The sequence below is a fragment of the Mirounga leonina genome, unplaced genomic scaffold (assembly GCF_011800145.1).
Source record: "Mirounga leonina isolate KUSES-001 unplaced genomic scaffold, KU_Mleo_1.0 Mir_173, whole genome shotgun sequence".
Classification (NCBI taxonomy): Eukaryota; Metazoa; Chordata; class Mammalia; order Carnivora; family Phocidae; genus Mirounga; species Mirounga leonina.
The window spans coordinates 80,271,720-80,293,951 of record NW_023270447.1 but is presented as its reverse complement, the minus strand read 5'-3'; the positions used below and the strand labels follow the sequence as shown (position 1 = coordinate 80,293,951).

The 22,232-nt window shown below is 57.5% G+C and overlaps 1 protein-coding gene across 5 annotated transcripts in view; it reads right to left on the bottom strand.

Annotated features, from left to right (window-relative positions):
* Nucleotides 1-398: 398 nt before the first annotated feature.
* The window catches only part of CAPZB (capping actin protein of muscle Z-line subunit beta), a 131,261-nt gene continuing 109,427 nt past the window's right edge, over nt 399-22,232 (bottom strand). For 3 of the 5 annotated variants that reach the window (XM_035019623.1, XM_035019620.1, XM_035019622.1), the window contains exons 5-10: nt 17,672-17,813; nt 17,271-17,387; nt 5,945-6,010; nt 5,219-5,295; nt 3,897-4,009; nt 399-1,201 (exon numbers count right to left, since the gene is read on the bottom strand). In XM_035019623.1, coding sequence (XP_034875514.1) covers nt 3,907-4,009; nt 5,219-5,295; nt 5,945-6,010; nt 17,271-17,387; nt 17,672-17,813 — 505 coding nt within the window. In that variant the 3' untranslated portion in view covers nt 399-1,201; nt 3,897-3,906. The remainder of the gene's footprint in view (nt 1,202-3,896; nt 4,010-5,218; nt 5,296-5,944; nt 6,011-17,270; nt 17,388-17,671; nt 17,814-22,232) is intronic. The other 2 variants (XM_035019625.1, XM_035019621.1) reach the window with 1 other exon arrangement.

The window sequence follows — 22,232 nt, the reverse complement described above, 5'->3', positions numbered from 1 at the left end:
GACCACCACCTGTCCCGGGGGTGCTGAGTGAGTGCAGAGCTCACCCCAGAGCCAGGGTGTGGGTCCGAGGGTGGGAATTCTGCACACACTGGGTGTTTGCAGAGACGAGAGGCCTGGGGAGGCCACACCCAGAGTGACGGAATGACATGGGGGGGGGCCCTCAGCTCTCCAGGGGCACGTGGGGCTGGGGAGAATGGACTGGGGAGCCAAGTGGCAGCTCCGGGCCCCCCCAAGGGCCCCTCTTCTCCCCCGTCCACCGTGCGAGGCGCCGCCACCCTGGGGCCAGCCCTCACAGCCAAGGCCACAAACGCTTGCGAAGTGAGGCAGGCGAGAAAGAAGACAAGGCCAGTGCTAACTGCGTCCCAGTTTCTGTTCGTTTATTTTTTTCTTTTTTTTTCTTTTTTTTTTTTAAGTATGGAAGCTCAAGTATAAGATGTAGATTTTTCTTTAAGCTTTACAAAAAAAACAAAATAAAACAAAAAACTCCTTTTGCATTCCATAAAAATTGACAGAAAAGCACCTGGCCAGAAGAGCAGACGGTCAGCAGGCCCCCCCCCGCGCCCCCACCACGTGGTCTCCGTGGGACAGGGTTCCGTCCGCGCAGGACAACGCGGGGGGGCCACCCCCTTTCTCACGGAGCTGTCCCCTGTCCCCCCAGCCCCAACCCCCAAGCAACTCCCAAACACACGTGGAATCAGATTTCCAGTTTTTCTTCTCTCTTTCACACACCAGTTAGTTCATAAAATTTTTTTGTTTTACATTTTTTACACCAATGTAACAAAAAGGTGGGAGGGAAGGGGAGGCAGACAGACAGTGTATTTTATGCCTATAAATGGGGGGGGGCAGACGGGGGGCTGGGGCAAACGAAAACACACGGTCTCTGTGGAAATATGGAGAGTTCTGATAGCAAAACGTGGTGGGAACGAGGCCTCAGAGACGGAGGATGTTTACTGGGCTTTATTCTCAGGGAGAGATGGCGCCGTGCGGCCTGGTGAAGCCAGTGTTACGGGACCGGTGGGGAGGCGAGGGGCGAGGGAAGGGAGCAGAAGACGAGTTCTCTAAGAGAGGAATCTAACGAGCGCGTGGCGTGTCCAGGGAGCGTGGAGCCGAGCTCTAACACTGCTGCTTTCTCTTCAAGGCCTCCACCAGGTCGTTCTTAAGAGCTTCTTGCTTTGATTTGTCTGCGAAAGTCTGCACAGACCTGCCAGGGAGGAAAGGAGTCGATCAGTCTGTGTCACGGGAGGGGGGCGGCGAGGGCCAGGGCGCCGCGGGGCTGGTGCCTGGCTGGGTCCCGCTGCCTCCCTGGGTCCCGGGCTGGGCACCCCCACAAGCGGCGCCGAGGCCCACAGCGCCCGAGACCCGGCCCCTCGGCCCCTCACCAGGCACCACAGGGGAGGCGCACGGCCCACCTGGGCAGGTGCTCGCCTCTGCACTGGGGGAGGGGGGGCGGGGAGGGCTGGTTGGAGCCAACAGAACCCTAATCCACTCCTCTGGGGCCTGAAGCAGGTGGTGGCTCCTGGGCTTCCCCCTCACTGCACCCCTGCCCAGCAGAGGTGGCCCACCGCTCACCCCCCAAGTGCAGGGTGCAGAGGGACCCCACTCAGCGAACGTTTAAGACCCTCTGGACAGCTGAGCAGACTGGGTTCACATCCAGGGCAGTGCCTGAAGGGCAGGCGCTTTGAGTCTTCTGCCATGCGACACCATCAGCTGTGAACTTGGCCGAGAAACTCCCTCGGCCTGGATTTCAAGAGGCAGTATGGGACTCAGATAAGAGGCCCTGGGTCCCTGCCGTCAAATCCTGGGTCTGTGGGGACACGCTGCCGTGCGTGCACTTGTGCCCGGGCATGAACACTCCTCAGCGCAGCGAGCAGCCACCGAGCTCCGCAGAGGCCAGTTTACAAGGTGCTTCCCACACATTTCTCCTCTCCCTCTCTCAGCATCCCGGAGGGGGTCTTACCGGTGTCCCCAGTTCTCAGACGAGGACACAGAGGCTCAGGGAAATGCCCCCTGACAATGGCCGAACGGTCACTCTGTCAAACTGACCATTATGTCGACCAACCAAGGACTTACTAAACTACTCATAAACTTTCCAACAGTTCCGAAGCAGCGGACAGAAGGGGTGAGGGCTGCCTGGCAGGAAAGCTGTGGACACCAGGCCCCACGGGAATCCCCAGCTCCACGTGCATCGGCCATGAAGAAGGATGGTAAGGAGGAGCCAAAACATAATCCTCAACTTCCCCAAATGGGTAAAGTAACAGGAAGCAGTACCCAGAAGAACATCCCGAGTTCTGGCTACTGAATCCCAGAAACCTCATGGGAAGTGGCCTCCCAACGTTCTGAGGGGGGTGCAGACAAGACCATCCCTGAGCCACTAGAAACTCTCACAAGTGCCGTCCTTTCTGGTTGAACATTTCTGAACACCTGCCCCGGTGGCCCTTGGCTTCCATCCTTCGCCAGTCCACCACTTGCTTCTGAAAAAGTTCCCGGCGGGAGACTGCCCGGCCTGCAAGGGTGCTGGCTCTTCTGGGAAGGAGGAGCCGAGCACAGCTGTGCTCAGCCCTCAACCCCCACAAGGGAGAAAGTTCCCGAGTTAGAACCAGAGTGAGAATCAGGTAAGAGATGGGAGACTGGGCTTAGAATGACTTGGAGGTATAAGGACCGAGACACTCATTTAGGGGACAGAGTTTGGAAAGGTCACTGCCAAGCCATGTCAAACCAGTGTGGGAAGGAAGACACGTCCTGGACCCCTGGAGTGCCAGCTCCCCACTGCTGTGTGTATGGGGGGGTGGTTTATGCCGGAAAGTCTCCAATGGTGGCCACGGGACAGGGATCTAGAAGACTTCAGGACCCCCCTCTCCCCAAAAAGCGGAGGGGCTGGGAGGAAAACTGCACTATCGTGGCATGCCTTAAAAAGGAGGTTTTCTCCCACTGTGATGGGAATGTGATGGTCCCAGTGTGAGGCCAGACAGACGTGCTGAAGTCCCATGAATGCAGAATGGCTGGGCAGCCTGGTTCCATGAATGCCCCCACCCCACCCCGCCCCAGAAATCCTGCTGAGCCTCTTCCGGGTCAGGCCCCCAGGGGCCAGTCCCTGGGCCTGGGCATAAATCCCTTAGCCCTGGGCTCTGCAGCCCTGCCCTGCCAGCTCTCCAAGCGCCTTCGATTAAAAATAGTTTCCCTCCCCTCCTGGGACACTGACCGCTTTCATACACATGTATCTGTCCACACTCAAGTTGCGGTTCTTGGCTGTTCTCAACAAGCAAGACTATTTCCCTTCCGTCAGCGTGAGGCGTTTAAGAGAACGGCCGCAGCGTGTTAGGGGCAGAAGGTTATGCGGGTCCAAGCAGCAAGCCCGGCCAGGGGGATTTCAGCCTCTGCTCTGTGCTCTAGCCTCGGGCTCGGGGCGATACACCCCTTTCAAAAGTCATGGCCCCCAACAGTCCATTTGCCACCAAGAAGGCTTCTGTGGCCTCTGGGATGCTCGGGGGGGTGGGGGAAGCCCCGGCCACACAGACAGTGGACTCCGAGAGGCTGCCCAGGGGCAGTGGCCACGAGGAAGGCCGGGCACACAGCCCAGCGGTGCAGACAAGCGGCTTCTGCTGGAGAGGCAGGGTTAATCCCCAGACCGGGCTTCTTCCAGAGCCAGAGCCAAACCCTCTCTCTGCCCCACACCCAACCCTGCCCGGAGTGCAAGACACACAGAGCACACACGTGACACGGGTCTGTGTTACACGGGGCCGAAGGGACACGTTAACGTGGCCGCCCACAGCCGTGAGCCGGCACACGGGGTTAGTGGTGGTTTAAAGGGCCGCGTGGCCACGGCTGGTCCAGGGGTGGCGGCGGGTTGGTGAGTCCTGTTTAGTGGGGAGGGTGCTCACGCCTCTCAGGCAGGGTACCTGCGTCGGCTTAGTTATCAGGCTGGATGTGGATCTGGCGCTGGGTCAGCACTTGGGAAAGTTCCCTCTGCAGCTGCTGAAACTTGGGGTGGTCGGGGATTACGTCAACAGATCTACAGAGAGTGGTCAGAGATGAGTGCGGCGGGAGGGGGGCGACACACCGAGGAGCAGGTGGCCGCTGGAGACGCGGGGAGGGAGCAGTGTCGTCAGGGCCCCTGCACTCGGGGGCAGCGGCACAGAGCGGGGAGCCACAGAGCTCGATGCTGGAGGCGCTCACAGCCGCCGCCCCCCTGCGCGAGTGCTCGCAGAGGACAAGGCGCTGGCCCCACGTGACCAGACGACAGCGATGTTGCCAGAGCCGGGGAATAAAACCTACCAGGGGCCAGACCGAGTTCCCCACGGGCGGGTGGGAAATTGGAAAGATGAAGATCCAGAGGGGGCTCCTCGCTATTTTAAACTGTAAGAAGAAGGCTAGAAATCTGTCTCCTGGGGGAATTTACAAGTCAGGGGAGCCCCCAGAGCGGCTCCCTGCCTCTGCTTTTGGCCCACGAGGAGAACGACCCATGGAACGGGGGCTCAGGGGGCTGGAGGCTGAGGGTGGAGCACCAGACCTTGGCCTCACAGAGTGGTCGGGCAGACGCTATCCCATCTGACCCCTGCCTCCCTGACTGGATGAGGGCCACAGACAGGAGCCCCTGGCCAAAGCTCGTGCAGCTCAGGCGGGCAGCACCCGTGCGAACTCCCTTGTTTTCTGACTCCACGGCCAGGGCTCATCCCACAGCCACCTCTCCTGCCCCCTGAGGGGGCTCTGGCCTCCTGCTCTGTACCCCCGTGGACTCTGAAGAGCCAGAGAGCCCTTCTCAGCCTTCATTTGGGCCAACACTGCAGAACCGAGAGCACAAGATGGGTGGGGAGGGGCAGCTGGGGACCATGGCCATGGCCACCAGACGAACGAACCGGGGGCTGCAGAGGGGAACAGGCCGCCCGAGGGGCTGCCATCCTTCACGTGCTGTGAGGTCCAGGCAGATGCTTTAGATGGGAATGGCCCGGTGGGGGACGGAAAGGAGGGGGCTCCAGGGACGAGGGCACCAATGGCTGTCCAAGTGAGCGTCCCCCAGAAAACAAGAACAGCAGGGCAGGAACCAGCGTCTATGCAGGAGCTGTGTGACCTTTCAGAATCTGCAGTAACGATCCCACAAGGTGGGTACTTTAGCCAGGGGCACCGATGAGGAACCTGAGGTGCCCTGTGACTCTCACGCTGCACACCTAGGATTCAAATCTGTATCTTCTGGTTCCGAAGCTCAGCCTTTGGGGTACATTACCTCAGCCCATTGACGATGTCCTTTGTTTTTCCAAAGTAGATCTCATTCAGCGTACTTCTGATTTTATTTTCCATGTCCTGAGAAGGGAGATCAGTCAGGATGACAAACAGGAGGCCCGAGGCCCACAACCTCCCGTCCCACCAGCCCACCCCTGCAGTCCCCGCCGTGACCACAGGGGGGAGGCGCAGGACCGCGCCAAAGCCCAGTGAGCCAGTCCCCACGGCCGACACCCCCTCCTACAATTTGCCTTCTGAGCGCTTCCCAGGCTTCAGGCACTGGGAAGCCAATACTCAGGGACTGGTGGCCAATGCTGACCATGATGGGAGCCGGTCTAAACCACATCACCACCCCGCTGTTCCCCCACCAATTTCGGGCACAATCCCGTGAAGCCCGAGAGCGCAGCACCCCTTCTTCCAAAGAGCGTGGCAAAGGGAAGGCAGAGGCAGCTGCAAACAGCCCATGGCCTTGTAGGGGTGCTTCCCTCCTGAGCTCAGGCCTCTGCTGGCACCCCGTGGGCTGGGGGAGCTGGCTTCCGGGAGGGCGCACTGGGGGGGGGGCAGGAGAGGGGGCGGCCTGGGAGCTGAGCCCTGCTTGCATGCCCATCAGAAGGCTCAGAGCACGAGCCCGGGGCAACAGGGCAAAACCCAAGAAACATGACAGAGGCGATGCAGGACCGGCATGTGCTGCGGGAGCCGCCCCGAGCCCAGAGCCCCAAGCCCCACTCACCTCTACCAGGCGCCCGATATTGGCTATGTGCGGGGAGCAGTCACTCACGGTCTCATCCTTCTCCATCTGCCAAAGAGAAGGATGCTCCCCCACGTCAGAGGGCCGGGCGCTCAGCGCGAACGGCAGCCCCTGCCCCCAGCTTGGTGCTCCCGCCGCCAGCTGTGCAGCCAGCTGCAGGTGGTACAAGACCGCCTGGCCAGCAGGGGACCCCAGCACGCAGGGACCGCAGCTGTAGGGCCCACACCGCTCAGCCGGGAGAGGCCCAGAGGCCCCGTTCCCCGAGGAGGGTCTCCTGCTGCCCTGAGCGGAGCACGCCCCTGCCAGCCCCAAGGCCGCAGCGGGGAGGGCAAAGGGGACCACCCTGGCCAGGCACTGGCTCGGGCTGTCCACCCCCCATACTGCAGGGGGGCGTCCACTGTGCCCCAGCTGCCCTGCGATCCCGACACGGGGGCCTGAGGCTCAGACGGGAGGTGCCGCAGGCAGTGCGGGCAGAACCCGGACCAGAGCCTTCTCACCGCGCAGCCTGCACGGCTGGTCGCGTGGCCGGGGGCGGTTTGAGCAAGAGAATCTGAACCCAGATTCCTAGACTGTGACCGAGGGGAACCCAGCAATCCGAGCCTCGGGCAGGGTCGTAACTGTTAAAGTTCTGGTCGAGTTTTACTGAAAGTATTAAAAGGAGGTGGCAGGTGGGGCGGGGTAGAGGGACAGAGGACTCCTGACCTGCACCCTTACGCAGGAGGCGCGGACCCCCCGCCTCTCCCTCTGCATCAGGCTCATTTCCCTCACGAGAGGGTCGATCCCTTAAGGAGAGGTTCCGCTGTCCACACCCTGCGGGGTGCCCAGGAGAGTGGTGAGCGCACAAATACTCGCTGTTTCAGAATGGAACTGTGGTTGAAATGAAACATGGACGCTGGAACAGGTCATCGTGAGACAGGATGAAAAGCTAGGAACGCGGTATCGGGACAGCCAGAGCTCAGGACGTGAGACACGTAGAGAAAGCACGGGTGAGGCAGGGAGGTGAATGGGCTTCAGAGGCTGGAGACCTGGGCGGCTGCTCGGGGAGCGCGGCAGTGGCCCAGAGGTCAAAGGCTTTGCTGCCACTTCTCCATCAGGGAGAACGACCGTCAGGCCACAAACGGTAGAAAAGACCCAGTTAAGAGCGAGATGAGGCCCCAAATGGGCGAGCAGATGGTAGGAGAGACCCAAGTCACTTCCACAAGTCCGATTCCGTGGGGCAGTCAGCCATCCCTGAAAAGTGACTGCGTGCTCAGGAGGAGCCCGAACGCCTGAAGAGGGCGGGGGCTGACCCCACTTTCACGAAACAAGGAAGATGAGAGTCGGAAATTAAACATGAATCTGACAGTGAGCCACACAAGTTTTGATGGGACTGTTTAAAACTCATCTGTTGGCACATCTAAAATCAGCTATCTCTAATCTAGGAATCCACATGGGCTCATCGTGAATAAGTTCCACGAGAACCCCTAATTTCCTATTCTGATGGGGATGCTGGGAGCAGAGAACTCCTCTAGGGGTTCTCCACACCACTGGCAGGTTCCCACCAAATCCCCTGTGGCCATGACCGGGGTGCCGGGTTCCCGGGGCGGCCTCTTTGGCGTCCTGCAGGCTTCCTGCGGCCCCGAGCCAGCCCGTGTGGGACTTAAGAGAAGGCACAGCCGTGAGCCTTCTCAGCATCCTGGTGACAGCAGCGAGGGTCCAGACGATCAGAGCCCAGGAACGTGGGCTGCTGCGGAGCACACGGCCAAGTGCACGGTCGCCTGTTCTACTCAGCCTCTAGAAGAACTCTGTTTTCAACCCAAGGACATGGAGGCTCAAAGACGTCCTCTGCCCAGATCACGGCACATTTGCTCTTCCTGCCTCAGGTGGCTGGGGCGAGGGCAAATCACACTCCGGGGCTCAAACATGAAGCTCACCGAGTACAAAACAGGAACCAAGTCCTGTGAAGACAGCGTGGTTCTGAAGAGAATGTGACGTGCAGCCCCAACAGCTTTCACACGACTTCAGGGACAGGACCGCTTACCGGTGCCCAGCAGGGGGCAGCGTTCCCACCCGGTCCCACCAGTGGCAGGGCTCAGGAAGGTGCCAGCTCCTCTGCTCCGCCCCGCCCAGCCACATCTGCAGGGCTGGATTCACTTTAGGTGCCGGGTTGGAAGAGGCCCATGACCCCAAGACATGGGCAAGAACGGGGTATGTGCCCTGCTCCCGGCACCCTTGGGCCAACGTTCCCGGGAAGTCTCGATCCTCAGGGACGACCCGGGTCCCTACAAAACAGCAGTGAGAGTGCTCCTGAACTTAGAAGGGATAGCTACTCCCCATCACTTCAGGTTTCCTAAATACCCACCCTGGGCCATCCCACAGTATTTGGTGGAACCTCTGCCCTTGGCCAACCCCTGCTGCCAAGACGAGCGGGGTGTGTGCATGCTGGAGGGAAGCTGGGAGCACACTTAGGAGGAAGGATGTGCGCCACCTACCCTTTTTTTTTTAAGATTCTATTTATTTGAGAGCGAGACAGAGATAGCGCGTGAGAACACTGAGCGGGGAGGAGAGGGAGAAGCAGGCTCCCCGCCGAGCAGGGAGCCCGATGCGGGGCTCGATCCCGGGACTCCAGGATCATGACCTGAGCCGAAGGCAGACGCTTAACGACTGAGCCACCCAGGCGCCCCCGCCATCTACCCATTTTTAAAAGGGATCTTTGGACACCAATACACTCGGACTGTGTGCTCTTTCCCCCCACGTGGAAATGGTTCCTGTGCCCAGACGGAGGTCAGCTCAGAGAGTCGCTCTTCTGGGCAGGGAGAAGCCGGTGGGGGGGTGGGGGGGTGGTCTGACCCAGACGAATCCTGTCCTCCCACAACGAGCAGTCTCCCGTCTTCCCCAGCTCAGTGCAGGGGGCAGGCTCCTGGCAACCTCAGGGAAGCGACGAGGCTCTGAGCTCATGGAGGGCCCATTTTATTTTACTTTTCGTTTATTTTTTAAAGATTTATCTGAGAGAGAGTGAGAGCATACACACACGAGTGGGAAGGGCAGAGGCAGAGGGAGACAGAATCCCAAGCAGACTCTGTGCTGAGTGCAGAGCCCGCCATGGGGCTTGATCCCACGACCCTGAGATCACCACATGAACCAAAACCAGGAGTCGGACGCTTAACTGACTAGGCCAACCAGGCGCCCCACCGAGGGCCCCATTGTAAATGAGTACTCAACAGCCCAAAGTGAGGCCCAGGCTGCTGGCAAAGGGGTCTGGGCCATCAGGGTAAGTAAAATCACATCAGCAATCCAACCTCATGGAAATCATCTTTGTGCTCCAGAATCAACCTTCCAATGAATCGAAGTGGTGAAACCACCGAAGAGGTCTGGGGTGGGTGTGGGGGCAGGTAGGGGGGAAAGTGAGGAGGCCTGGTCTCCTCTAGAAGACGGACTCGCCGGGAGGGCAGCAGGGGTCCCTAAGCTCATGGCAGAGAATCTGAACCCAAGGGAAAGCCTGGCAGGGACCGGGGAAGGGAAGGAAGACATGGGCAGGGGTGCGGGCCAAGGCCTTGGCACACACCGACGTTTCCACGGCCCCCTTGCCCACACCCCTGCTGGCTCCCTCCACACCTGGTCAGGGTCAGCTTGCTGGAAATGCTGACCCACCAAAAATAGGCCTATTTTTGTAATGCATATATTATTACATCCTTATAAAAGTGGCTGCCAGACGAAAACATTTTTAGGGCTGTGACCACACAGATGTTCCACAACGTGGTTCCAACCAAGTCTGAAGTCAGAGCCCAGCCCGCCCAGCCCCACCAAGCACCTCTCCTCCTCTCTGTGGCCTGGAGATGGAAGGACACGGCAAGTGTTTGGAAAGCAGGCCGTCCTCCTCAGAAGCGGGGTACAGTCTCCCCGGCTGCTCTGCAGCATCTTCCAATAGGCACGGCCCCGGGGGGGTGGGGGGCGCTGGGGGAAGCCAGCCCTTACTCCATGGCTCCTACTCTGGATGGAGCCCAAGGCCTGAGGGCCTCGGCCTTCTGCTGCATGAGCTACCACTCACATGATGCCCAGGACGGGACCTGGCAGAATGGCAGCTCCATCCCTGGGGTTCCTCCAGTCCTGTCCTCCCGGTTACTGACCTGTGCTCTGGGGAAGAGCTGGGCTGGAGGCCAGGACTTAACTTGCTGTCAAGTCAGAAGACAGTGGTCAGAGAGCCTCTCAAGGAAGGTTCGGTTTGCCCAGATGAGGGAAATTTTTTTTTTTTTTTAAGATTTTATTTATTTATTTGAGAGAGAGGGAATGAGAGAGAACACATGAGAGGGGATAGGGTCAGAGGGCGAAGCAGGCTCCCCGCCGAGCAGGGAGCCCGATGCAGGACTCGATCCAGGGATTCCAGGATCATGACCTGAGCCGAAGGCAGTCGCTTAACCAACTGAGCCACCCAGGTGCCCCCAGATGAGGGAAATTTTAATTGAGCCTAAAACTACATATATTCTAGAAGACGAAAAAGTCTCTGCTTGCAAGGTATGTGGTAGCAGCAGAAACAGCTATTACTTATTGAGCACAGACCATGAGTCCAAGTGGTTTTTTAATTTCTACTCTACAAGAGCATCTCTGAACAGGCACTATTAGCTTGACGGTGAAAATGCTGAGTTTCGGAGAAGGGAAGTGAACTGTCTGGGAAGGGAGTAGGCTAAGACTGAGCCAGGTCTGGATAATTCTGAAACTTGTGTTCAGACCTCTCTGTTTGCTCACATTCATGCACATTCTTTACCGGAAAAATCAAAAACAAACCACAATCCAGGGCTCGGAAATTCCGAGCAGTATCCATCCCCGCCTCAGCCCCCTCCCTTCCCCTCAGATGTCCAGTCCCTTCCCCTCAGACAGTGGCCTGACTGTCCCTAGAAGCCCCGATGCTGAAGCCCCTCCACCTTCATCCCTAGTCCAGGCTACCTCCCAAAACACCAGGAGCTGGCTGCAGCTGGGCCTCCCCCAACGAGAAAGCATGCCCTGAGCCGTAGGCCCCACTCCCCTACATCCGGCAGAGGGCCACAGGCCATCCCCCCCCTTCTAGAACGCACCGCCTGGCCTAGCCTAAGCGCCAAGCTCGAGTCAAAGAGGATTTCCCTGCCATGAGACACGGGCAGGTGTCTCTGTTGGAGTTTGACTGCGGAAGATCTGTCACAAGGCGCCTACACTTGAGTGGGGAGAGAGCTCAGCTTGCAAAGGACCAGCCTAATCCCCCCAACTTGACAAAACATTCCACCTTCGTTTCTAAGTATTTGGAATCTGAAAAAAATATCAAACGAACATCTGCAGGGCCCATCCCCGGATCGGAAACCTTGGATCTCCTTCCAGAGATTTACGGTCTTGCCTCTTTCTCACGTCTTCAGCTGTCACATGGGAGAAGTGACCTCTCAATGCAACTTCCTTTTCAACATGTTGGTACTTGGCTTGCAACATTTGTTACTTGCTCCACAGCCCTCCCACTGGGGCCTGGTGACGGTCCGCCAAAGGGCACCTTCCGCCCTCCTCCCCTGGAAGGCCTGTGAGGCACTCCCACAAAGCCCACTGTGCACCCTTCCTCCCCAGCAAACCGCCCCCCCCCCCCGCCACCCACCAACCCGGCATGGATTTGCTAAAACACTTTAGCTACCTGCCTCGCCTTCCAGCCAACATCCCTAAGGAAGGCCTTGCTAGGTAGGAATGGAGGGAAGGAAGGGCCAGAGGGGAGGTGATGGGTGAGGGTGCCGAGGGAGCGCAGGCCGGTGCGCACCTGGTCTGAGCCCACGAGGGCGCCTCTGCAGCCTGGGTGTCACGACCAGAGGTGACATGTGGCTCAATTCCCGGGTCACTGTTAAATTTACCAACAATTTAAAGAAAGCTCTCCGTGTCCTGCACTTACGCTCATAGCCACCTCAACTGAGAGAGGAGAGGGCCGGGGGCAAACTCCGAAGCTGGGGAGGGACCCCCGGGAGAGCCCTGGCCCTTCTCAAGATGGGGCGTGGGGAACAGGAAAGTGGAGGGAGCGAGCCAGGTGGGCCTCCGCGGAGCAGTGCTCCCAATGGCTGGTCAGGCCAGCTGGCGGGCCGGTGCCTGAGGACGTGGGGTCCTTCCTTCCAGACAGATGCCACACATGGGTGAGGCTGTGTGCTGAGGACTAGCTTCCAGAGCGAGAGCCTGGGCCTGGTCGCTGGGAGCACTGCTCGACGGAGGGAGCTCAAATGAGGAAGCCGCCTCTGATCCCAGGGCTCACGTGGCAGAGGGTCACCCGTGCCTTGCCCGCTCTACCCCGAAACGTCTCCCGCCCTGTCCCTCCTGCCTTACCCTTCTCCTCCTTGAGGCTGACACCAGCTCACGTACTGACCTTCTGGCTGCAGGCTCGTCCCCTCCAGCCCTCCTGGGCCGCCTCCATGTGGCCCGAGTCCCCTCGCTCCTGGAGGACTCTTAACAGCTCCCTCCCCCTGCCAACTCATCCTCCACGCCACCCCCAGAGCCATTTTCTGAAAACAGAAATCTAATCAGATTTTTCAACTGACTAAACATCTTGGAAGCCTCACTACCTCTGGTGGTGAGCATGTCCCAGGTGGCCAACCTGCTTCCTACAGAAGAAACGACCTTCAGGCCAAATGAAGGAGGCACCCTGAGGTCGGGGTTGCTGCACTCCAGGGAGGCCTGTCCCCTCCTCGCGACTCCCCAGGGTGTCTGTTTCTGGGGCCTTGCGCCCACCGCAGCTGCCCACACCGGCTGAGGCGGAGGGGCGCCCACAGGGTGGGGTCCAGCCACACTGCGCTCACTGCTCCGTGCAGTTCTGTGCAAACATTTAGTTACCTACTGAAGGCCAGGCACACGGGCCGAAGAGCAAAACCTTTTCCTAGACAGACAAGTCTGGGTTCAAAATCCTGGCTCTGCCTCCTACTAAATAAATCCTCGTGAGGAAATCACTTCAGGGCTCGAACGCTGGTCTCCTCACTACTACACGGGAAAGGTAATGCTACCTTGCTTACGTCTAAGCACGGAGACCCTCACCCCATGCACATTCACCCTTTATCACGGGTTTGCTCAGCTTGCCTGGAACCCCTTCATCTCCCATCCGAGGCAACCAGACGTTTCCCCGAGGTTCATCTGGGACACACAGCTAAACCCGCAACCCGCACTTCCCGTTTGCTCCGAAGCCGTGCACCATTGACTGAGCTCCCCTGCTGCCCTGCGCCCCCTCTCACAAGGGACTTACCTTGGAAACCGGCCCCAGCTTTTTACTGGACCTCAGATGAGTTATGCGACCGGCCGTGAGGATGATGACAAAAGCATGAATTTCCTCATCAAAGCCCAAGAACACCAGGCCGCCCGAACAGGCCCGCGGCGGCGCCCGGTGTGTGGAGGACGGCCCCCAGTGTGCGGAGGACAGCCCCCCATCAGGCCCGCGCGGCGAGCCGGACCAGACCCTGGCCGTGGGCTGGCAGCTCTGACTGAAACTACCAGGAAGGCCGGGGATTAAATATTGGTCCGGGTCACCGTCAACCAGTGGAATTATAAACACCTGGGAGCAGTAAGTGGTGCGGGAAGCCGTCTCCGGATACAGATTTAGGATTTTCCACCAGGGCCCGGGGGACAGGGTGTGGGGGAGGCGGGCTGTGGCAGAGCTCGCTGCCCTCCCAGGCCAGTGGTTCCTGGAGGACAAGGGCCCGTGTCCAGGCAGAACAATGGGTTCTGCCCCAGTGAGCACCAGCCTTGGCTCCAAGAGGGGTGGGGATGGCCCCGCCTGGGGGGCCAGCGACGGGGACCCCCAAGATCCCTGGGGCATCCAGGCTGCTCTGACTCGGCAGAGGCTTTGCATGGCGAGTCTAAGGCTCTGATGTGTACCCAGGCATGCTGACGAAACACCTGCTCTGCACTCTTTCAAGTGCATGCCACGCTTTCGTGACTGGGCTACAGACCCACTTGAGTCACTAAATTCATCCTTTTCACCATCTATTCTTTCCATCAAATACAGGTATTAAAAGTATTCTGAGTTTTTATCTCATTTAAAAAGATATGGGTGGCTCAGTCAATTAAGCGTCTGCCTTCGGCTCAGGTCATGATCCCGGGGTCCTGGGATCGATCCCCCATCGGGTCCCCTGCTCAGCAGGGAGCCTGCTTCTCCCTCTGCTCCTACCCCCGCTTGTCCGCTCTCTCTCTGACAAATAAATAAGATCTTAAAAATAAAAATAAAAACATATCTGCTATCAAAAGGAACCCCCGTGAAGTCAGGCTCTGCTGGCCTGGGGAGGGCTCCCCCTAGAGGACGTTCTCCAGGATGCTGCTCTGCGGCCAAGGCAGACTTCGAGGACACCCTGGGCCTGTGCTTTCTCCTCCCTTCACAGAGACACCCCGATGCCCGGCACTGACCAGGCGAAGGCCATCCCTTGGGATGGGGCTGTCGGGGGTCCTAGATGCAGATGCTTCAGGCGGCAGGTAAGACGAGCCTGCTCTGGGGGAAGCAGCTCCCAGCTCATCTGAGGGGACACCTTGGACATGCGCTACTAAGTACATGTAAGCAAAAGACCGGTGAGAGGCACGTGGGAGCGGGGACAGCCTGACTTGCAAGAAATACACATATTCGTTCAGATGACCAAAACACACTTGTCACATATACTGGTCTTGGTCCACAGTTCCCAGCTCGTGGCTCCCCAAAGCCTTGGACTCTCCTGTGCTACAACAGGACCATCTTTTGTTGTAATACTTGGCCTCCTGTCCTCAGTTCCTGAAGTCGCTTCAGAGCCACCCAGGTGCCCTGGGGGTCTTGTTACTTGTAACGAGCCCCCTCCCACAACAACCGGGCTCATGTTAACGGGGTGATTTCAGAAAGCCCCTCAAAATGGGGGCTGGTGGCACAGGGAACTTTCAGTCCTCCCGACTTCCAGAATGCTTCCAAGGGCCACCACGCTGGGCCCCAAGCTCAACTCCGTGAGGACAGCAGCTCGCCTATCCCTTCATGGAGCTGTTGATCTGCATCCTTTGACATCTTCTGTCATACAGCAGCAATCCAGTGAGTCCGTGGGCTTCCTGAGTTTCTGTGAGCCACTCCAGCAAAGTAATCGAACCCCAGGAGGATTCGCAGCTGGTCAGTGAGAAGCACAGGGGACACCCAGGACTTGCGACTGGTATCTGAAGAGGTCTGTGGGGGGAGGGTCGGGGAGCAGTCTTGTGGGACTGAGCCCTTCCCCTGTGGGATCTGATGCCATCTTCAGGTGGACAGTGTTGGAGGAATCTCAACTATAGGACACCCCATTAGTGCCTGGAGGACTGCTATGGGTGGTAGGAGGGGTGGAATGGGGTGCAGAACCAAGAGAGGAGCACCTGCCAATTGTCAATGTGCACAGAAATTACCTGGAGAATGTTGTTACATTTAGATCTGAATTTGGGGGGGGGAGGTTAGGGTAGGGCCAAAGATCTCTGCATGTACAGGACTGGGCTGCAGGCGGGGCAAGGCAGATGCCCTTGGGCTGTCAAGGAAGACGGCTGGCAGACGTGGCTTGCCTGAGGGGCGGTTTGTGGCCAGGTGTGGGAAATAGAGCACAGCCAGCCCCGCCCCCCCGCCCCCCACCCCCTGCCGCAGCACAAGATGGGCCTGAGCTACGGCGATGGGGAGCACCCTGGTGAGGGTGAGGAGAAAGCAGCTGCGGCCACGCCTGCAGCCCCCTGGTCCTACGGAGGCAAGGAGCCGGATGGAAGGGGCAGGCAGGTGTTCAAGCACAGACCACTCTAAGGGCATTTCTTTGAAAATGTGAAGCCCTACCCAGATGGTGGATTTATAGCTGGCTCAACAAGGTCCCCCTAAAAGAAAAAGTAGCCTAAGAAAGATGATTATCAGACTGATGCCTCCACCTGAGGAAGTCTCTGGTAGCCCTGCTGGAGGGCTCTGCATTTGGCCTTGAGCTAACATGAAGCCACAATCATCTCAGTTAATGTGCAAGGAACCAAACCAACAGGAAAGGCTAATACCTGGACAAATGAAACCAAGAGTCAACACAACCTTCAAGGGGAGAATGGATGAAAGTCAAACTGTGGGGACAAACGGAAAATCTCACCTTAGAGAAAACTGACCACGTGAGAAATGAGAAATCCCCAGCCCCCCGGGGGCTCACGTGAAAGACAGGGGGTGGGGGTGCCCGCCAAAGCAATCCTGGGCACGCTGGAGGAGAGCTCTTCCTCGGGACCGTTCATGGAGGCTGATGGAGAGGGAACGGGCGAGCCCCCTAGTTCTGCCCAAGTAGGGCGGCAGGGGTCCTGTCATGTTGGAAGGTGACCTCTCAACTCTCCCAGTGTCAAGATCCTGTGACTAAAGCAGCTTCTTCATGAGGGGACCGAGTGTGAGGAGTTTGAAAAGCGCCCTGCTCGAACCTACACCGAAGGATGCCGGTGAGCATCACTCAGCTCCATCCAGGGAGCGCTGCTGTGTGGGGCCAGCACTCAGCCAGACGGCAGGCTCCACCCCGTGCTCGCTGCTTACCAGTCGTCATGGGGCATGTGCACAGAAGGCCCGCAAACCTACTTAGATGCTTAAGGTAGGCACATCCTCTTCTGGGTTCTCAGCTTTTATTTCAGCCTGGTCTCTCCTTTCTGGAGGCGCTGGCTCTTGTCCCGCAGCAGCCTGCTTGCCCACCCTCTGGCTCTGCGTCACGCCACGTACTACCCGCCCCCACTTACAAGATAACGCCCGTCAGTTCCCTGCACAAAGCACCTCTCCACCGGCGCCCAGGGCCTGCTGCCTGCCCACAGCATCCCTCCCCCTCCTGTGAAAAGCAGCCAGATTTTACTACAGGGAACTGACCCCTTTTCCATCGATACCACCCCCGGCAGTCATACGCCCCACACTCCGGCCAGACTGCTTCATGCCCCTCGGCCTCAGGAAGTGATTCTACAGTGGACACAAATAACCAAGGCCAGGGAGACATTTCTGGGGTTAGGGCAGACCAGAAGCCTTAAGCCAGAGGCTGCCAGGAGCTCCGCTGTGGAGCTCCCCCAGTCCTGGCGTCCTAGGCCCAGTCACACCACAGGAAGCCTGAACCTCTCAGTTACGTGAACTGCCTTTTCATTTTTGCTTAATGACAGGGTCTTACTTCTGTCACTTGCAACCAAAGGTCCTCATGGGGGATCTAAGTCACAACAGCGACATTCATTCATTCTGAATGTTATCAGGAGTATGTCCTAACGGTCCCAGGAGCATTTTAAATGTAAATACCTTGACCCAAAGATAAAAGCTCTCAAGACCGAATCTCTGAATCTCTGGTGGGGAGATCCTGTCAGACACAGAGGCTGCCCCAGGACCTCTCTCTGGGGTTGGCAAAGGTGACCCTACCTGTCTGGTCAGGCTGCCTCCGAGGTTCATGGTGCCAGAGCCAGATTTGTTGGTCTGCAGCCAGAGCATCACGGTGGAGGTCAGCTTGTAATGGGCGGTGCGACCACTGGATTTCTCCTGCGGGATGAGACAGAGGTCAGAACCCCAGGTGTGACCCTGAGCTGGGATCATTCTCACATGTCCCTTCCTTGGATGTGGGGCCACGGCAGGACCTTACAAAACCCCGGCTGGTCTCTAAAGGGACCGAATCTGCAATCACGGGATCTGTATCATCGTGACCACTGCAATCCTGACTTATCTTTATCTAACTGGCTCTGGAGCATTTTTAGGAGTGACTGGGGGTTTACATATCACAGCATTCCCCCACCCCCCTTCAAGAAACATCTGCCAGGGAGGTGTACCTGCACTTCCACCACGTGGATGGAATCCCAGCAGCCCTTGATCTTCTTTGATCCATCTCCAGCCTTCTTTATGAGGATCACTCCAGCAAAGCCATGATCCAGATCCCAGAGGTAGACAGAGGAGACGCCACCTTCAAAATACCTGCCGGAAACAGGCCCACGTACCCATGAGATGTTAAGCCGGTCAGATTACAGATCAACGGCCCAGGGGTTCATTCGGCAAAGCTTCATCTGAATGTCTGTCTGGAATGAAGGACCCTCCCTCCCTGTGATGGTTCTAGGGTTGACTCCTGCCCGTGGCCTGAGTACCTGCTGGTTGGGGGAGGGGTCCCAGAAAGATCACGGGCTCAGGAGTCCTAAAGATGCACTGGAGTTTGAGCTCTGCCACTGACTCTCGCCCTGTGGTCTTTGGCAAGCTTCCAGAGGAAGGACCCAGCAAAGGGTCCTGGGGGTCCCTTTGGTCCCCGAATGGACGCTCAATGGGGGTCATTACCACTGAGCAGTCCTCACTGTTCCACACACCTATCTTCCGGGATGGCTATTTCACAGGGGGGATAAAGGGAAAAAAACCAGAGTAGCACACTCCTCCGTGCCAAGATCCCCCCGAGCCCGGGCCACCTGGGCTTCTGTTGGTCTTTCGGAGCAACTCTCTGCCACCCTCTAGCCGGAAACGAAGAGCTGAGCTTAGGGCAGAGCTCCCTACTCAGGTCTGAGTCGATATGGAAAAATTCCTAACTAGGAACAAATATAAGAAAAGGCCAGAGGAGAAAAGGAAATCAGGCCAGGGTCCCAAATCCAAGAGACCCAAGGCGACAGCGTGGCAGGGCCGGGCTGCCGGGGGCACAGGCGGGTCACCAGCTGCCGTGTAGGACCTCAAACTCTGCCGACGACCAACTGGAACGCTGGAAAACATGCATCTCTGCAACCTAGCACATTCTTCACCAGCAAGTCTGTGGCCTCTCTGACCCCAATTAACCTCGGCATCCACGGTGTGGCAGGCACACTCTGGGCCCCGCCGGGAGGGCCAGTGTCGTGTGCGAGCATGGGCTCAGACGCAGAGGAGCAGGGCTGGCTGCACACGTGTGGTGGTGAGCATGGGCTCGGGGGGTGCACGGACCCCAGCCCCCACCTCCAGCCGTGGCCACACGTTCCCCACCCACCAACTCTTTACATGATAAAAATATACATGGTTAACGCTAATATTTAGAGAATGTGGGTGAAGGATACACAAGAATTCTTTGTACTTTTGGGGGCATCATTTTACCATAAGCCCAAAACCATTTCAAACTAAAAAGTTTTGGTACAAAGGTCAGTGGGTGATACACACCGGAGCGTAACAATCTGAGCAAGAGGAAGCAGCCTTTCCTCATGAGGACGACAGCCTCCTGCCGTGGAGCTGCGGGGTGCCGTGGCGCTAACCCACCGCAGGCCCCCCGGGGGCCCAAAGGGTGCACACGAGGCCTGCTACCCTCCCCGCTCCCCGCTGGGATTCCAGCCTGCTGCGGCCACCACATCCCGTCCCCGCCTCTCCGTCCCCGCAGGCTCCACGGTGATTAAGCTGTGCGATGTGATTCACACCACTGCCCACCCTCACACCCCCGGTCACCCTGGGAGGCAGGGGAGGGCGGGCCTGGCAGGGCTGATGCAGCAGATGCCGGGTGAGGGCCTGCTGGACAGACGCACCGAGGTGCCGGCCCCAGGAAAGCGCAACGCGGGGCACACCCACAACTGGCGGGGGACGGAACAGAACTCAAGTGCTATCCTAGGTGACCACCAAGAAATCTAAGTTCACCAGGAGTCACACCAGTACCACTGAGGGAAGAACAGCCCAGCTAACCCCAGTCCTGCTGGGGACAGAGTGCTGGGTTCTAACACTCGATTTCCCCTTCAGTCGGCTTGTAGGGAGAGCAGCCCCACATCCAAAGGGCACAAACAGCTCTAAAAACTGTGGCTTTTCTTGGGCTCGCATGAAGAAAGGGCCAATAATCTCTTCTTTCCGTTGGTCATCCAGGAGTGAAGTCTTGACGCCCAGCGGTCATTCTCCCCTTTCCCCCCTACAGCGTGTGGCCCGATCCCCATGACCAGAGCGCGGTGGTGGTCTCGTCCAAGGCCCTGCGCACCCTGTGTGTGCTAGGATGCCAGGGGAAGTGGGCCAGGCTGCCCCGCAAGGGAACTGGGAGAGAGCCCGGGGGCCCAACGGCCCTTGACGATACTACCTGGAGACCAGCTCCAAAACGCCAGGCAGCCTACAGATGATTCCCTTGGTCCCATCCCTTCAATTTGTTTTCTTCCGGAAAGTCAAACAACCACATTCATGTTTTACAAGGTGTAACTGGCCGTTTCCACTCCAATGCCCCACCCGGTGGCCCGGCTCCCACTCCGGGCAGCTTCTCCCCAGCATCCTCCGCTTCCTTTGTGGGCCACACTGACCGGGCCCAACGTTCCAAGACATTGGAGACTGAGGAGGGCAAAATGCAAACCTAATTCTGACCTCTACGTGGGTTGCTCTTTTCTCCAAAATTAAGAAATTCATTGCAAGGACGTTATAAAACAGGGAGATTGAAAAATTAGCCCGCAATACCATATATCAACTTATCCCATAAATCTGATTTTTCCAAATCCCCTTCCAGTCTTTGTCCAGATGCATAACTTTTCTGTAAGGACAAGCACAGCCACGGTGCCGTGTTGAGTTCAGCCTCTGCGCTTGGCACAGAATCGTTAGCGCTTTTCCAGGGAGCCGCATGATCTCCGCAACGGTTTTTCATAGCTGGGGTAGGATTCCACTGGGCAGTATACTAATTTACAGTCGATCGGACTTGTTATAAAGGAATGGCAGCCGAGTTCCCTCTCCCGTCGTCGGGGTGTTCCTTATAGGGGTGAGGAGGACGCGCTGAAACCTGGACTCCGCAGGCAGGGCCCCAATGCCACAACAATTCAACAACGGACCTGCATTCCATTCACCAAAAGGCATCTCCAGGGACCGGGGTAGCAGCAAGTCTCAACCTGACGCTCTAAGACAAAGGGAGTAGAGGGCTGCGCCATCAGAAGGGGCTGGTTCAGGATCTCCCAGAACACCAGCCGCTCTGACAAGTGCCGTCAGGACCGTGGTGAGCAGGCTGGTGGCGGGGTGACTGCACGGCATACAGAGAGCCCCCCCCATTACATGGTTTACGGCTTTGCTCTGCGAGTGAAGCATTAATTAAAGAGGGACCTCAACAAGTTTTTGAAAATTTATTCTTACCTACTGTACTTTGATCATAATGACATGAAACAGGAAAAAAATAATTTTTATGTGGCTCACATTTATGAGTTTTTACATAAAGGCTTTTGTGGGTATTTTAAGAATGTGCTAAAATGTTGTCTGAAACCACATAAAGCCATCTGAGGAGTCGCCGGCCAGAACTAACAGCACACACATGGAAGCACTTTAACTGGCCTTTGTATATTTAATGAGTCAAATAGCATTAATATTGTTTAAATGCTAACATGCCATTTCAATAAGGCGGCTCTACCATCCCCAGTGCCCCGCTCTTGGGCCTTGCACGTCAATGTGAATGATCAAATGGGGCCCAGGACTGAGAGTGGGCTACGGGGGAAGCGACCGGCCCTACCCGGGGCTCTGCCAGCGCTTGATCATTTCAAAAGCCCCAGCCATCCAGGGAGGGAGGCAGGGAGGGAGGGAGGGAGGGAGGGAGGACAGGCCCAGCACCGACTGCCACAACACTGCTGTGTGAGGCAAGGCCCGGAGCTCCTGCAGTGAACTCTCTGGTCAAGTGGGCAGCTCAGAGAACTTTAAAACACAGAGGCCCAAAGACAAGAGCACAGGCTTTTTTTAGGCCTGAAACCCAGCCAGTGAAGAGGGTGAATGATCTGTGAGCTGGACAACACAGGCACAGAATGCAGGGAGACTGGAGAAGCCCGCTGGAAAGTCCTGACCCATGAGGCAGTGGGGCCTCGGGAAGCTCCAGAACACCAGCAGGGGGAGAACAGCAGACCGGAGTCAGAGACTGTGCTGGTCTCACTGAAGAGCAAACGCCTTCAGCCACACACCACAGGGTTCCACACACAGTCTCGGGGCTTCCAGGACTTTCCCAGTAAGGGTGAACATTTTCTTTCTTTCTGGGTTTTTTAATTTTAATTTATTTGTTTAAATATTTTTTATTTTTTTTTTTATTTATTTATTTATTTATTTATTTATTTATTTATTTATTTATTTATTTGAGAGAGAGAAAGAGCACAAGAGGGGGGAGCGGGAGAGGGAGAAGCAGACTCCCCGCCGAGCAGGGAGCCCGACGCGGGACTCGATCCCGGGACTCCAGGACCATGACCCGAGCCGAAGGCAGTCGCCCAACCAACTGAGCCACCCAGGCGCCCTGTTTAAATATTTTTTAAAGTAAACTACTCCCAACGTGGGGCCCAAACTCACGACACTGCGATCAAGCACAGCGGGCTCCAATGACAGGAGTCAGCCAGGCACCGAGGGTGAACATTTCCTACAGCACATGGAATGGCCGAGAAGTCAGACAGCTAGCCCTAAGCAGGTGGGGCTGCTGTGCGTTGG